At 40.9% G+C, this 15,889-nt stretch overlaps 1 protein-coding gene across 1 annotated transcript in view; it reads right to left on the reverse strand.

Annotated features, from left to right (window-relative positions):
• Window positions 1–10,707: 10,707 nt before the first annotated feature.
• Window positions 10,708–15,889, reverse strand: part of gbe1b (glucan (1,4-alpha-), branching enzyme 1b) — a 112,083-nt gene continuing 106,901 nt past the window's right edge. Inside the window, exon 16 of the mRNA XM_083695941.1 lies at window positions 10,708–10,843. Within this exon, the coding sequence (XP_083552067.1) occupies window positions 10,781–10,843 (63 nt within the window). The 3' untranslated portion in view covers window positions 10,708–10,780. The remainder of the gene's footprint in view (window positions 10,844–15,889) is intronic.

Consider the following 15,889-nt stretch of genomic DNA (forward strand, 5'->3'; position numbering starts at 1 on the left):
AACCCAAAACCATTTCAATGGAAACGATCGGACTTTACCTTGGAACGTAGCGTTGGAATTATTCAAAACAGCGCCCGCTCTAACACGATCAAAGATAATACGCGGGAGAAGTCCACTGTTTGAGGGAAAAAATACAACGTTCCCAGAGGAATAAAAACGAAATAAAAATGAAATATCCCAGTGTTCCTAACAAAACAAAGAACCCAAAACCATTTCAATGGAAACATCGGACTTTGCCTTGGAACGTAGCGGACGTATGAGCGCGACTTTGGAATTATTCAAAACAGCGCCCGCTCTAACATGATCAAAGAGAATACGCGGGAGAGGTCCACTGTTTGAGGCGAAAAAAGACAGGGTTCCCAGAGAAATAAAAATGAAATATCCCAGTGTTCCTAACAAAACAAAGAACCCAAAACCATTTCAATGGAAACATCGGACTTTACCTTGGAACGTAGCGGACGCATGAGCGCGGCTTTGGAATTATTCAAAACAGCTCCCGCTCTAACACGATCAAAGAGAATACGCGGGAGAGGTCCACTGTTTGAGGCGAAAAAAGACAACGTTCCCAGAGGAATAAAAACGAAATAAAAATGAAATATCCCAGTGTTCCTAACAAAACAAAGAACCCAAAACCATTTCAATGGAAACATCGGACTTTGCCTTGGAACATAGCGGACGTATGAGCTCGGCTTTGGAATTATTCAAAACAGCTCCCGCTCTAACACGATCAAAGAGAATACGCGGGAGAGGTCCACTGTTTGAGGCGAAAAAAGACAGGGTTCCCAGCAAAAAAATGAATAAAAATGAGTTCCTCACAAAACAAGGAACCCAAAACCATTTCAATGGAAACGATCGGACTTTACCTTGGAACGTAGCGTTGGAATTATTCAAAACAGCGCCCGCTCTAACACGGTCAAAGAGAATACGCGGGAGAGGTCCACTGTTTGAGGCGAAAAAAGACAGGGTTCCTCGCGGAAAAATGAATAAAAATGAGTTCCTCACAAAACAAGGAACCCAAAACCATTTCAATGGAAACGATCGGACTTTACCGTGGAACGTAACGGACGTATGAGCGCGGCTTTGGAATTATTCAAAACAGCGCCCGCTCTAACACGGTCAAAGAGAATACGCGGGAGAGGTCCACTGTTTGAGGCGAAAAAAGACAGGGTTCCTCGCGGAAAAATGAATAAAAATGAGTTCCTCACAAAACAAGGAACCCAAAACCATTTCAATGGAAACGATCGGACTTTACCGTGGAACGTAACGGACGTATGAGCGCGGCTTTGGAATTATTCAAAACAGCGCCCGCTCTAACACGATCAAAGAGAATACGCGGGAGAGGTCCACTGTTTGAGGCGAAAAAAGACAGGGTTCCTAGCGGAAAAATGAATAAAAATGAGTTCCTCACAAGACAAGGAACCCAAAACCATTTCAATGGAAACGATCGGACTTTACCTTGGAACGTAGCGTTGGAATTATTCAAAACAGCGCCCGCTCTAACACGATCAAAGATAATACGCGGGAGAAGTCCACTGTTTGAGGGAAAAAATACAACGTTCCCAGAGGAATAAAAACGAAATAAAAATGAAATATCCCAGTGTTCCTAACAAAACAAAGAACCCAAAACCATTTCAATGGAAACATCGGACTTTGCCTTGGAACGTAGCGGACGTATGAGCGCGACTTTGGAATTATTCAAAACAGCGCCCGCTCTAACACGATCAAAGAGAATACGCGGGAGAGGTCCACTGTTTGAGGCGAAAAAAGACAACGTTCCCAGAGGAATAAAAACGAAATAAATATGAAATATCCCAGTGTTCCTAACAAAACAAAGAATCCAAAACCATTTCTATGGAAACGATCGGACTTTACCTTGGAACGTAGCGCGGCTTTGGAATTATTCAAAACAGCGCCCGCTCTAACACGATCAAAGAGAATACGCGGGAGAGGTCCACTGTTTGAGGTGAAAAAAGACAGGGTTCCCAGAGAAATAAAAATGAAATATCCCAGTGTTCCTAACAAAACAAAGAACCCAAAACCATTTCAATGGAAACATCGGACTTTACCTTGGAACGAACGGACGCATGAGCGCGGCTTTGGAATTATTCAAAACAGCTCCCGCTCTAACACGATTAAAGAGAATACGCGGGAGAGGTCCACTGTTTGAGGCGAAAAAAGACAACGTTCCCAGAGGAATAAAAACGAAATAAATATGAAATATCCCAGTGTTCCTAACAAAACAAAGAACCCAAAACCATTTCAATGGAAACATCGGACTTTGCCTTGGAACATAGCGGACGTATGAGCTCGGCTTTGGAATTATTCAAAACAGCTCCCGCTCTAACACGATCAAAGAGAATACGCGGGAGAGGTCCACTGTTTGAGGCGAAAAAAGACAGGGTTCCCAGCAAAAAAATGAATAAAAATGAGTTCCTCACAAAACAAGGAACCCAAAACCATTTCAATGGAAACGATCGGACTTTACCTTGGAACGTAGCGTTGGAATTATTCAAAACAGCGCCCGCTCTAACACGGTCAAAGAGAATACGCGGGAGAGGTCCACTGTTTGAGGCGAAAAAAGACAGGGTTCCTCGCGGAAAAATGAATAAAAATGAGTTCCTCACAAAACAAGGAACCCAAAACCATTTCAATGGAAACGATCGGACTTTACCGTGGAACGTAACGGACGTATGAGCGCGGCTTTGGAATTATTCAAAACAGCGCCCGCTCTAACACGGTCAAAGAGAATACGCGGGAGAGGTCCACTGTTTGAGGCGAAAAAAGACAGGGTTCCTCGCGGAAAAATGAATAAAAATGAGTTCCTCACAAAACAAGGAACCCAAAACCATTTCAATGGAAACGATCGGACTTTACCGTGGAACGTAACGGACGTATGAGCGCGGCTTTGGAATTATTCAAAACAGCGCCCGCTCTAACACGATCAAAGAGAATACGCGGGAGAGGTCCACTGTTTGAGGCGAAAAAAGACAGGGTTCCTAGCGGAAAAATGAATAAAAATGAGTTCCTCACAAGACAAGGAACCCAAAACCATTTCAATGGAAACGATCGGACTTTACCTTGGAACGTAGCGTTGGAATTATTCAAAACAGCGCCCGCTCTAACACGATCAAAGATAATACGCGGGAGAAGTCCACTGTTTGAGGGAAAAAATACAACGTTCCCAGAGGAATAAAAACGAAATAAAAATGAAATATCCCAGTGTTCCTAACAAAACAAAGAACCCAAAACCATTTCAATGGAAACATCGGACTTTGCCTTGGAACGTAGCGGACGTATGAGCGCGACTTTGGAATTATTCAAAACAGCGCCCGCTCTAACACGATCAAAGAGAATACGCGGGAGAGGTCCACTGTTTGAGGCGAAAAAAGACAACGTTCCCAGAGGAATAAAAACGAAATAAATATGAAATATCCCAGTGTTCCTAACAAAACAAAGAATCCAAAACCATTTCTATGGAAACGATCGGACTTTACCTTGGAACGTAGCGCGGCTTTGGAATTATTCAAAACAGCGCCCGCTCTAACACGATCAAAGAGAATACGCGGGAGAGGTCCACTGTTTGAGGTGAAAAAAGACAGGGTTCCCAGAGAAATAAAAATGAAATATCCCAGTGTTCCTAACAAAACAAAGAACCCAAAACCATTTCAATGGAAACATCGGACTTTACCTTGGAACGAACGGACGCATGAGCGCGGCTTTGGAATTATTCAAAACAGCTCCCGCTCTAACACGATTAAAGAGAATACGCGGGAGAGGTCCACTGTTTGAGGCGAAAAAAGACAACGTTCCCAGAGGAATAAAAACGAAATAAATATGAAATATCCCAGTGTTCCTAACAAAACAAAGAACCCAAAACCATTTCAATGGAAACATCGGACTTTGCCTTGGAACATAGCGGACGTATGAGCTCGGCTTTGGAATTATTCAAAACAGCTCCCGCTCTAACACGATCAAAGAGAATACGCGGGAGAGGTCCACTGTTTGAGGCGAAAAAAGACAGGGTTCCCAGCAAAAAAATGAATAAAAATGAGTTCCTCACAAAACAAGGAACCCAAAACCATTTCAATGGAAACGATCGGACTTTACCTTGGAACGTAGCGTTGGAATTATTCAAAACAGCGCCCGCTCTAACACGGTCAAAGAGAATACGCGGGAGAGGTCCACTGTTTGAGGCGAAAAAAGACAGGGTTCCTCGCGGAAAAATGAATAAAAATGAGTTCCTCACAAAACAAGGAACCCAAAACCATTTCAATGGAAACGATCGGACTTTACCGTGGAACGTAACGGACGTATGAGCGCGGCTTTGGAATTATTCAAAACAGCGCCCGCTCTAACACGGTCAAAGAGAATACGCGGGAGAGGTCCACTGTTTGAGGCGAAAAAAGACAGGGTTCCTCGCGGAAAAATGAATAAAAATGAGTTCCTCACAAAACAAGGAACCCAAAACCATTTCAATGGAAACGATCGGACTTTACCGTGGAACGTAACGGACGTATGAGCGCGGCTTTGGAATTATTCAAAACAGCGCCCGCTCTAACACGATCAAAGAGAATACGCGGGAGAGGTCCACTGTTTGAGGCGAAAAAAGACAGGGTTCCTAGCGGAAAAATGAATAAAAATGAGTTCCTCACAAGACAAGGAACCCAAAACCATTTCAATGGAAACGATCGGACTTTACCTTGGAACGTAGCGTTGGAATTATTCAAAACAGCGCCCGCTCTAACACGATCAAAGATAATACGCGGGAGAAGTCCACTGTTTGAGGGAAAAAATACAACGTTCCCAGAGGAATAAAAACGAAATAAAAATGAAATATCCCAGTGTTCCTAACAAAACAAAGAACCCAAAACCATTTCAATGGAAACATCGGACTTTGCCTTGGAACGTAGCGGACGTATGAGCGCGACTTTGGAATTATTCAAAACAGCGCCCGCTCTAACACGATCAAAGAGAATACGCGGGAGAGGTCCACTGTTTGAGGCGAAAAAAGACAACGTTCCCAGAGGAATAAAAACGAAATAAATATGAAATATCCCAGTGTTCCTAACAAAACAAAGAATCCAAAACCATTTCTATGGAAACGATCGGACTTTACCTTGGAACGTAGCGCGGCTTTGGAATTATTCAAAACAGCGCCCGCTCTAACACGATCAAAGAGAATACGCGGGAGAGGTCCACTGTTTGAGGTGAAAAAAGACAGGGTTCCCAGAGAAATAAAAATGAAATATCCCAGTGTTCCTAACAAAACAAAGAACCCAAAACCATTTCAATGGAAACATCGGACTTTACCTTGGAACGAACGGACGCATGAGCGCGGCTTTGGAATTATTCAAAACAGCTCCCGCTCTAACACGATTAAAGAGAATACGCGGGAGAGGTCCACTGTTTGAGGCGAAAAAAGACAACGTTCCCAGAGGAATAAAAACGAAATAAATATGAAATATCCCAGTGTTCCTAACAAAACAAAGAACCCAAAACCATTTCAATGGAAACATCGGACTTTACCTTGGAACGTAGCGGACGCATGAGCGCGGCTTTGGAATTATTCAAAACAGCGCCCGCTCTAACACGATCAAAGAGAATACGCGGGAGAGGTCCACTGTTTGAGGCGAAAAAAGACAGGGTTCCTAGCGGAAAAATGAATAAAAATGAGTTCCTCACAAAACAAGGAACCCAAAACCATTTCAATGGAAACGATCGGACTTTACCTTGGAACGTAGCGGACGTATGAGCGCGGCGTTGGAATTATTCAAAACAGCGCCCGCTCTAACACGATCAAAGATAATACGCGGTAGAAGTCCACTGTTTGAGGCAAAAAATACAACGTTCCCAGAGGAATAAAAACGAAATAAATATGAAATATCCCAGTGTTCCAAACAAAACAAAGAACCCAAAACCATTTCTATGGAAACGATCGGACTTTACCTTGGAACGTAGCGCGGCTTTGGAATTATTCAAAACAGCGTCCGCTCTAACACGTTCAAAGAGAATACGCGGGAGAGGTCCACTGTTTGAGGCGAAAAAAGACAGGGTTCACAGCGGAAAAATGAATAAAAATGAGTTCCTCACAAAACAAGGAACCCAAAACCATTTCAATGGAAACGATCGGACTTTACCTTGGAACGTAGCGTTGGAATTATTCAAAACAGCGCCTGCTCTAACACGATCAAAGAGAATACGCGGGAGAGGTCCACTGTTTGAGGTGAAAAAAGACAGGGTTCCCAGAGAAATAAAAATGAAATATCCCAGTGTTCCTAACAAAACAAAGAACCCAAAACCATTTCAATGGAAACATCGGACTTAACCTTGGAACGTAGCGGACGTATGAGCGCGGCTTTGGAATTATTCAAAACAGCGTCCGCTCTAACACGATCAAAGATAATACGCGGGAGAAGTCCACTGTTTGAGGCAAAAAATACAACGTTCCCAGAGGAATAAAAACCAAATAAAAATGAAATATCCCAGTGTTCCTAACAAAACAAAGAACCCAAAACCATTTCAATGGAACCGATCGGACTTTACCGTGGAACGTAGCGGACGTATACAGAGAGCGCCTGAGAGCTGTGGACCAGGAGCTACGTGTGTGTCTGTCATCCATTCCTGCGAGAATAGTGTGTGTGTGTATGCGTGCGTGTAAGAGTAGTAGGCTACATGTGTCATGCATTTGTTGTTCGTCAGAGACAGTGTGTGTATTCTAATGATAATCAACATTAAAAAAAAAAAATATATATATATATATATAAATTGGGGTGCCTTGAGATTTTTCATTCATGCAAAGGCTGCCGCAACTGAAAAAAGGTTGAGAAACACTGGTTTAAGGCACCCTCTTTTCACTGCAATGGGAATTGCAATGACAACTCAGACCGTGTTGAATCCTCTCTCCCTCCCCTCGCTCAATGCAGACTACTTCTAACTGAAACAATGAATCTGTCAATCATTTTCTAGTTTGCATCCACTAAATGTCTTAGTTAGATGACCTTAAAACTATCAAAGCTTTTTGTGGAAGTTTGGAAATGTACACATAAACATTAACACAGAAATGAGCCAGCCAGCGGAGCCACTTGAAACGATAATCTTCACATGAGTGCTTTACCAGCAGCTGTGCATTCATACTGTGACAGAAAACTCATGTCATGCATACCCCACCCCCCCCCTCCCCAAAAGAAGTAAATTCAGGCAGAAGGGCAGGGTCTTGGCAGGTGCTGTCACAGACAGCCAATGCATCATAAGTAATGATTCTGCATGGTTTTTTAATGACATTTTCAAGGGGAAAATCATACATTGCACCTTTAAGGCATCTACATTTTTCAATGTGGCAGTGTTGTACCAGATGGTATATGACAATGAAAAGTCAAACAGAATTTTTCATTTTCATTTTCATTGTGACAAAAACAATGCATACACATTTAGGAAAAGGAATTGCAAACACAATATTGAATAATTATTTGCCACTTTGAATTATAGATTTAATTATGGCAGGTATGCTTCCATATAAGCTAGCCTACATATAGAACATTGTCAATGCATGCTCAATGCATGTACTGAATTGTGCCATGGTACAAATATCAAACATACATTTGAATGATAAAAGCTCAATGCATTGATTCTTGTCATCTCGTAATCCATAATTTATGGTGTTTGGCTAAGAGATATGATTCTTGACAAGGAGCATATCAAATGCATACTTCAAATACACACATCTAATGTTAAAAGCTCAATGCATATAATGTCAAGGTGTGACTTCCAGTCAAGGTGTGCGTTTCATTGTGATGTTCATCCTTTCACCATCTGCACGTTTTCAGATCAGTACAAATGGAGGGAGCGGTTTTTATTTATTGAACATAAACAACATCACAGTACAGAAGTCAACAAAACATTTTACTATTACAATTACTGATTGTACATAAAGGGGGTTGTTACATATTTTTGGTTCTTGGTCTTGACTTTGAGTTCTCAATATAAAATACATGATTGTTTTAATATATAAAAGGTTGTTTTAATATTTGAAAATGTGGTTTCTGGAGAGAGAGCTTGCAGGTATATGATAAGAAGAGGGAGGTGCTGTAGGGACCATGAGATATCTGCCAGTGGTGACTCGCTGCAATGAAAATACACCACCACCAGATAGCAGTGTTTGCTTGCACATAAGTGTCATGTCCACACTGCATTGACAATAAAAGCATGCAGGCTTATCATATATATTATCACGTGAGAGCGATCCATAGCCATGGAACACATACACAAATGCTTTGTAAAATTGTAAACTGTTTGCTGTTAGTGGTGAATATCCTGCAAGCTAGTGGAATACATATGCAAACTGGGGGTTGGGGCTAGCTGTGTATCAGACTAAGTCATCAGTTTGACTTTTCTGTTTAAATTCACCCGATTCATTTTGGCAATGGTAATGACATTGGCTGTGATGAGAGGCATGATTAAGCATGCAGCTCCACTTCAGTCCAGCAACTTTCATATGCTGGATATTCATGCAAAGTGTTCCTCTCTATGCTTTTGGAGAGGTGAAAAAGCCTTGTTGACAGTTTTGGTGTTATATACAAGGAAATTAAGATACCTGTGGTTAAATATTAGGAGTATAGTCCTGGAATATAAATGATTTTTTTTAGCTGTAGGCAAGATAGATCAAAACCAGCCATATGCTACACTGGTTTAAGTAGCGTAGAACCTGCAGTAGGTTTAATCACAAAATGATAGCATTAATGGCAGTAAATCAAGACATTAGCTTTCATCTAGAACACTCAAAATGCTGTTTTTCACATCAAGTAATATAGCTTTGATACAAACGTGAGCAGAATGCTTGGGTATGATGTTAACGTATGATGTAAGAAAATCATAATGCATGTGTGTGTATGGTGTATATGTGTGTGTGTGTGTTTCAAGGTGGCTTGATTTGACAAGAGTTGGAGCATGATGGAGAGTGGGGTTTCATTGGCCCATTATGCTTCTCTGATGGCAGGCTGGAGTGACGGGTTGTGGGCTGCTCAGATCTCACTTGAGCTGACTGACTGCTTATATTGCGTAAATGAAAACACTAAGCCCACCCCTAATTATTCTATCCATTTCTTCATCAGGATGTGATGAAGGGTGTCTCTTCTTTGGAAGCTTGGTGTGATATTAGGGTAGTGATGTTAGGGTATTATATCACTGAATCCACCAAAGTGAGGAAAGCAACCTGTATACCTGCTGTATGAAAGTGCTGTAAACGAAAATGTAAAAAAAAAAAGAATAGTAGAACACACAAACATCAGGGGTTTGATCAGCCGAATTTATTTGTATGACTTTTTTCAACAATTATTGGGTTAGTAAAACATCACCTGACAATAATAAAACCACAAAACTGCATAAAAGAACAATGTAAAGAGAGTCAAATTGTGCTTGACTCAGTAGGAATCAAGAGAGAACAGAATAGTTACCCACCACATTAACATTCTTCAATAAACCTTCATGTCCAATGCCCCATGACTTTAACCACACAAGTACTTTAAAGAGCAATGGCCTTGTTTCTCTAGGAAATTACATTTTCCCCCTTTACCTAACAATTCTGAAAATATGGACTTCTTCTGATGTCATGAAACAATATCTTATATTACATGTCTTGCTGAAATAAGGACAAATTACAGAAAGTTTTGCTTAATTTAAATGTTTTAAATTAAGCATATTAAAAAGGCTAGACTATATTTAGATCAGAAGGGTGAGAGACAAGAAGTTGTCTCTCACAAGCAGGGCATTTGATTTTACCTTAAACTCCAAAATCAGACTTATTTTTTTTATTTTCTATGCTTTGGCAATACTGTTTACCTCGTAACTATTGTATTCCAATTGGGATTACATTCCTATTTTGGAACCAAATATAGTATGTAACAATATTATGCAGACTATCAGCTGCCTGAATTCAGTGCTCTCATTACATTACATCAGTTGAAATTACTGGCATAAAACATATTAATGACTAAAATGCATGATCCCTACAGCTGCTTTGATAACTATTTGACACATTGCACTACACTGCCAAGGTCAAATAAAATAGTATTCAAGGCAGCTTCTTTTTTTGTGCAAATGTAATTTCAACAAAACATTATTTAACAATGATGAAGCACTGGTACACAGTGATATCTTAGTATTCAAGTGCAGCACTGGTAATCTCTTTTTTTGTCTTAAACCTTTTAAATATAACATATGACAAAGATACTGTACATAGTAGATGCCACATTATGAAATAACATTATTGGCATTTAAATAGATAATCATAACCTTTAAATTAAAAAAAGTGCATGTGTACTTTTATATAAATAGCACACCAATCAAAAATAATAATACTTATCTAAAATCACAATTTTACAAGCCTTCATATGCTGGAATCAGTTGAAAAGTTTGGTGTTATTTATAATTGTGTTGGCTTTGCTGTGCCACAATTACCAGTCAAGTTTTGCAGGTGACAGGGCAAGGCTTGTAAAGCTAGTGGTGGATGGACTCAGTGGTGTTTGTAGTGATACATGCCATTTAGGAAGGCGAGAGTGGGTGGACACTTCCTAAATGGAAGTCATGTGTGATGATATTCTGACAATCAAAAATCATTTGTACCGTACTTGGAAACTCAATGGAAGCACAATGGGTTTCATTAAAAACATGAAGGGAAGAAGTAGGCTTTAGTGGTGTGTGGTTGACACTCTCAGGAGAAGGTGATTCACTGAGCTTGGCTTTGGTATCCATTCCTGATACCTGCTTCTGCAGAGACGACTATTCTCTAATAACAGTAATCAATCTCCTCGTTGGCCAGAACTATAGCTGTTCTGCAGGGGATGTAAACCTAGGAGAGGGGGAGAAGGAAGAGAGGGGTCAGGAGGGGTAGAGAGACAAGAGAGCATAAGACTGATGGTGTTAAAGAGAGAACATGATTTTTTTTAAAAGACAACCTGCCATTTAAACAGTCTTTAACAATCCTGAGATGGACATGCACTGTAGGTCCCTTGGGCTTGCATCAGCAAGTCCAACTCTTAATATTCCAATTACTTATTTTACTTATTATTATTATTATTATTATTAGTGGGCTTGCTTCAGCAAAACGTGCAGAGACCTCTAACTTGCGTTGCTAACATTTATATTTTTCAAACTCATTATACTTTTTAAACTATTCAAACTTACACCTTTCAAGTGATTCCAACTGTATCCAGTTATCAACCCTAAAAAAATGTCTCTGATTCCTATTAAACTTTGTAAACGATTAAGCTTTTCCTAACTCCAAAAAGTCTCATCCGCTTAACATGGTGACATTTTGATTTACGTTCAACATTCTGTGAGCTCCTTTATTACTGCAACTGCCATGGAACTTTCAGAACTTTCACTCCACAGTTAACCATTTTTAACTTTTCCCACGACCAAAATACGACCAAGCTCACAAAGTTCCTTCTGAAACTGTTTTCTAGTTATGATTTTTTGATGATGTTTTGATACCTATCAAACTTTTTAAACATTACAAACTTGAAAGTGCACTTTTTAACATGGAGGTCTATGGAAACCAACAGATGCAATTTTAACATCTTACACCTTTGAAGCTATTAACACCATTTCAACTGTAAAATGTGCCAGAAACTCCAAATGATCAACTCTGATAATTAGGAATGCTGATTAAACCTTTTAAACTATTAAGCTTTTTGTAACTCTTGAAAACTCTTATCCAACTTAAAGAACTTCCATTCAGATTTTTCATACAATTTACAATCTTTTTTTTTAGCTTTACTGGAATTTGCATGAAATCCAGCCTCCGAACAAAAGACAACCTTCATTACATCCTGATGAAGACATGGATAGAATAATTAGGGGTGAGCTTTGTGTTTTAATTTAAGCATAATGGGCCAATGAAACCTCACTCTCCATCATGCTCTAACTCTGCCAAACCGAACCACCTTGAAACACACACCGACCCACCCACCCACACACACAGGCATTATGATTTTTTTTCCTTGTTCCATGTTATTATAAGAAGACTAATGAAATAAAGTATTATGTTTTCAGCCTAGGGTTGAAGTTTGAAATAGTGACAGCAATGCAAAGCTTTGGTGATTCAAGCCTGCCTGCCTGAGTCCATATTTGCTCAAGAGAGGAGGGTCACACCTGCCTGTCTCCTCCCCGCCCACACCCACTGGCCTTATATGTGTGACAGGGATAAAAAAGAGCAGACGCTCTGAGCTATCCCGTCAGGCTCATTGACATTACCGTAAGTGAGATCTAATCAGTGTGTGTAATTCACAAACACCCCAGAAAGGAACCGACTCAGCTGGTGCACCACCAGCCATGGTGAGGCAGGAGACTGGGAAGGATGGGACAGTTTGGAAAGAACAGCCTGCAGGCAACAATGCAGCAGGTAGAACGGCATCACACAATGTAATTACGGAGAGGCCAGGGCCTACAGGGTCACGAGAGGAAAAATCAACAGTGCATTCCACAGTTTCCATTGTTTATTTGATATGGGGATGTTGCAACAAATCAGAGACCATACTGTTGCTGATGCACACCGGGTTGAAGGAGACAATACATGGGACATGTCTGTTGATGAACTACAACCATTAATTTGTCTCCTATACTTCCGCAGAGCCTTCACAAGGTCCATGGAATTGGAGAGCTTTTGGAAAGCTGACCACGGGCAAATGCCTATCATCCCAGAGACTATGCCACGGAACCGCTTTGTAAAATGATACGATTAATATATATGCCATTTAGCTGACGCTTTTATCCAAAGCGACTTACATTGCAGTGAGTGCATACATTTTTCAGTATATATGGTCCCAGCAGGAATCGAACCCACAACCTAAGCTTTGTTTGCGCCATGCTCTACCAACTGAGCCAGAGGGATTTTTCCGCTTTGATGCCACGAGACCCCTGCACCAGGAGACGGGCAAATTCGCCCCGATTACAGATATTTGGAACACTTTTGTGTGTAACTCGATTGCTTGTCTTGACATAAAATTTGGGTTAGCAGCTGACGTGGACACCAAATACATGCTGAATGGATTTCCATACCTGGGGAAAGATGCATCTTGGCCAACGGGACAGCGAATGTCTGAGAATGTAGTGATGAAACTAATGGAGCCTTTCCAGGGCAAAGGGAGAAATGTGACCATGGACAACTTCTTCACATCAATTTTCCGGGCAAACAAGTTGATGCAAGGAACACTAGTCTGGAACCAGAGCCATGAATAGGGTGAGATGGGAGCTTCCACCTTCCGTGAAGAACTTTGCAGCATGGGGACATGCTACTCTCAACATTGGTGATGACTTCCCATTGGGACCATATATACTGGAAAATGTATGCACTCACTGCAATGTAAGTCTGCTCGGTAACGTAAATATCTAACCAGCCAATCACATGGCAGCAACTCAATGCATTTAGGCATGTAGACATGGGCAAGACGACCTGCTGAAGTTCAAACCGAGCATCAGAATGGGGAAGAAAGGTGATTTAAGTTACTTTGAACGTGGCATGGTTGTTGGTGCCAGACAGGCTGGTCTGAGTATTTCAGAAACTGCTGATCTACCGGGATTTTCACACACAACCATCTCTAGGGTTTCTAGAGATTCTACTTTGAAGAATCTAGAATATAAAACATATTCTGGTTTGTTTGACATTTTCTGTTTACTACATAATTCCATATGTGTTCATAATTTTGATGTCTTCAATATTAATCTACAATGTAGAAAAGAATACAAATAAAGAAAAACCATTGAATGAGACGGTGTGTCCAAACTTTTGACTGGTACTGTATATATATATATAGTACCAGTGGCAAAGAGACCCTCACAGTGTACAAATGTATGCCAAGAAAGAACGTTTACATTCTCAGCACCATGCATCCCACGGTGGCCATCAGCAGTGACCCGAAAAGAAAACCAGACACCAACGACAATTGCGCAAAGGGATGCACCTGCCAATTATCTATACTGTAGGCTATATGCACTGTGCGCATCCATTGTACTGAACACGTTTCAGTACACATTTTCTACTTCAGGAAAACTTCTACTTCTTGACACTCTCTCTCTCTCTCTCTCTCTCTCTCTATATATATATATATATATATATATATATATATTCATCTATCAAACTATTTATAGTCCAAACCATCTTTTAACGTTATTAACTACCAAAATAAGACCTTGCCAGCCCACAAAGTTTCTTTAGGAACTTCCTTTTCTAGTTCTGTGATAAGATCATATTTTCATTCATTTCTACAGAGAAGGTCGCATGGCTAACATTGGAGAGAAAAAGGACAACCATAGACTATTCTGAAAATAACTTTAATTCAAATAATGACTGATTTTCATAAAGACATATTGTGTATATTCTAGGTAGTTCAGGGCCTCTCACATTCAACACCCATACTGAACCTAAAGGCCGATTCATGCTTCATTGACAACAACGCAACCAGGGGTCTGCGTAGGTTTGCGAAAATCGCGCAACTGTTACAGAGGAGGTTACATAGGGTGTCGCGCACCCCTCTCGACGAGCGAATGGCCGCGTAGATGTTGCACGCCACTGATTGTTTGGTTAGTGAATGAAGGCGGAGCTGAAGTAGTTCAGTAGTGGAAGAAGATTCGGGACAAGTTTGTGCTTACTAAAAGACAGCTGGAGAAAACAAAACTGCGGCTGGGAATCAAACAAAGCCCACCTTCTTCATTATGCTCTCCTGGCTAGAAGTATTCATAAAGCACAGTGAGACCAAGATAAACTATCCTGAGGTAAATACAGGCAGCCTTTGTTTACTAGCTAGCTAGTTAGCTTTGTTACAGGAGTGCCCAACCAGTCGATCGCGGTCTACTGGTAGACCGCGGACTGGTCCCAAGTCGATCGCGAGGGGTGTAGGAAAAAATGAAAAAAAGTTTTTTTTATGTGTAACTGTATGTTTTGTTTTGTTGTAGTTATGCGTCGTTGGATATGTTTTGTTTTGTGGGTGTGTGTGTGTTATATTTTATATTAAATGTACACTACGGCACAATTGTGTGTTTTCATCAGGATGGTTTTTGAAGACATGAGCGCCAAGGAAGAGCTACTCACCATTTTGCCATTAAAAGGACACACCAGAGGTGAGGATATGTTTAATGCTTTCATGGGATTTGTTAGCGAGACAAAACTGCCGCTCTTCAAGCTGATCTCCATCACAACTGATGGGGCGCCTGCTATGATGGGCCGCACCAGTGGGTTCATTGCACTGTGCAAAGAAAGTGAATCTTTCCCAGATATCCTGAATTATCATTGTATAATTCACCAGCAAGCGTTGTGTGGAAAGATTTCAAATATGAAAGAAGTGATGGATATTGCAATGAAGATTGTGTGTTCAGTTCGGGCCAGGAGTCTGCAGAGAAGGCTTTTCCGTGCTCACTTGGAGGAGAATGATGCTGAGCACACAGACCTGCTGCTTCACACGGATGTTAGGTGGTTAAGCAGAGGTACATTTTTGGCCAGATTTACGGAGCTGTTGCCTGAAATCAAGGACTTCCTGAAGCTTTCAAAACGTGGATTACCATACAAAGCTAGAGGACCACCAGTGGCTTTTAGATTTATCTTTCCTCACTGATCTCATTGGCGAGCTCAATGAATTGAATTTAGAGCTGCAGGGTAAAGATAAAGATGTAGTCAACATGATGAGTTCAGTGAACACGTTTAAAAGCAAGCTACAGCTGATGTCAAGCAGGCTGCAGCGTGGTAACCTGCGCAACTTCCCTCACATGCAAGCAGAACTACAACGTCAAGATAAAGGTGTGACACAGCTTGACAGTGCACGTTATGAGGAGCATGTTCAGAGCATCTCGTCAGAGTTTGAGAGGCGTTTTACTGACTTTGCATCCATCGAGCCTGTAGCCA

The sequence above is a fragment of the Argentina silus genome (genome assembly GCF_951799395.1).
Source record: "Argentina silus genome assembly, chromosome: X".
Lineage (NCBI taxonomy): Eukaryota > Metazoa > Chordata > Actinopteri > Argentiniformes > Argentinidae > Argentina > Argentina silus.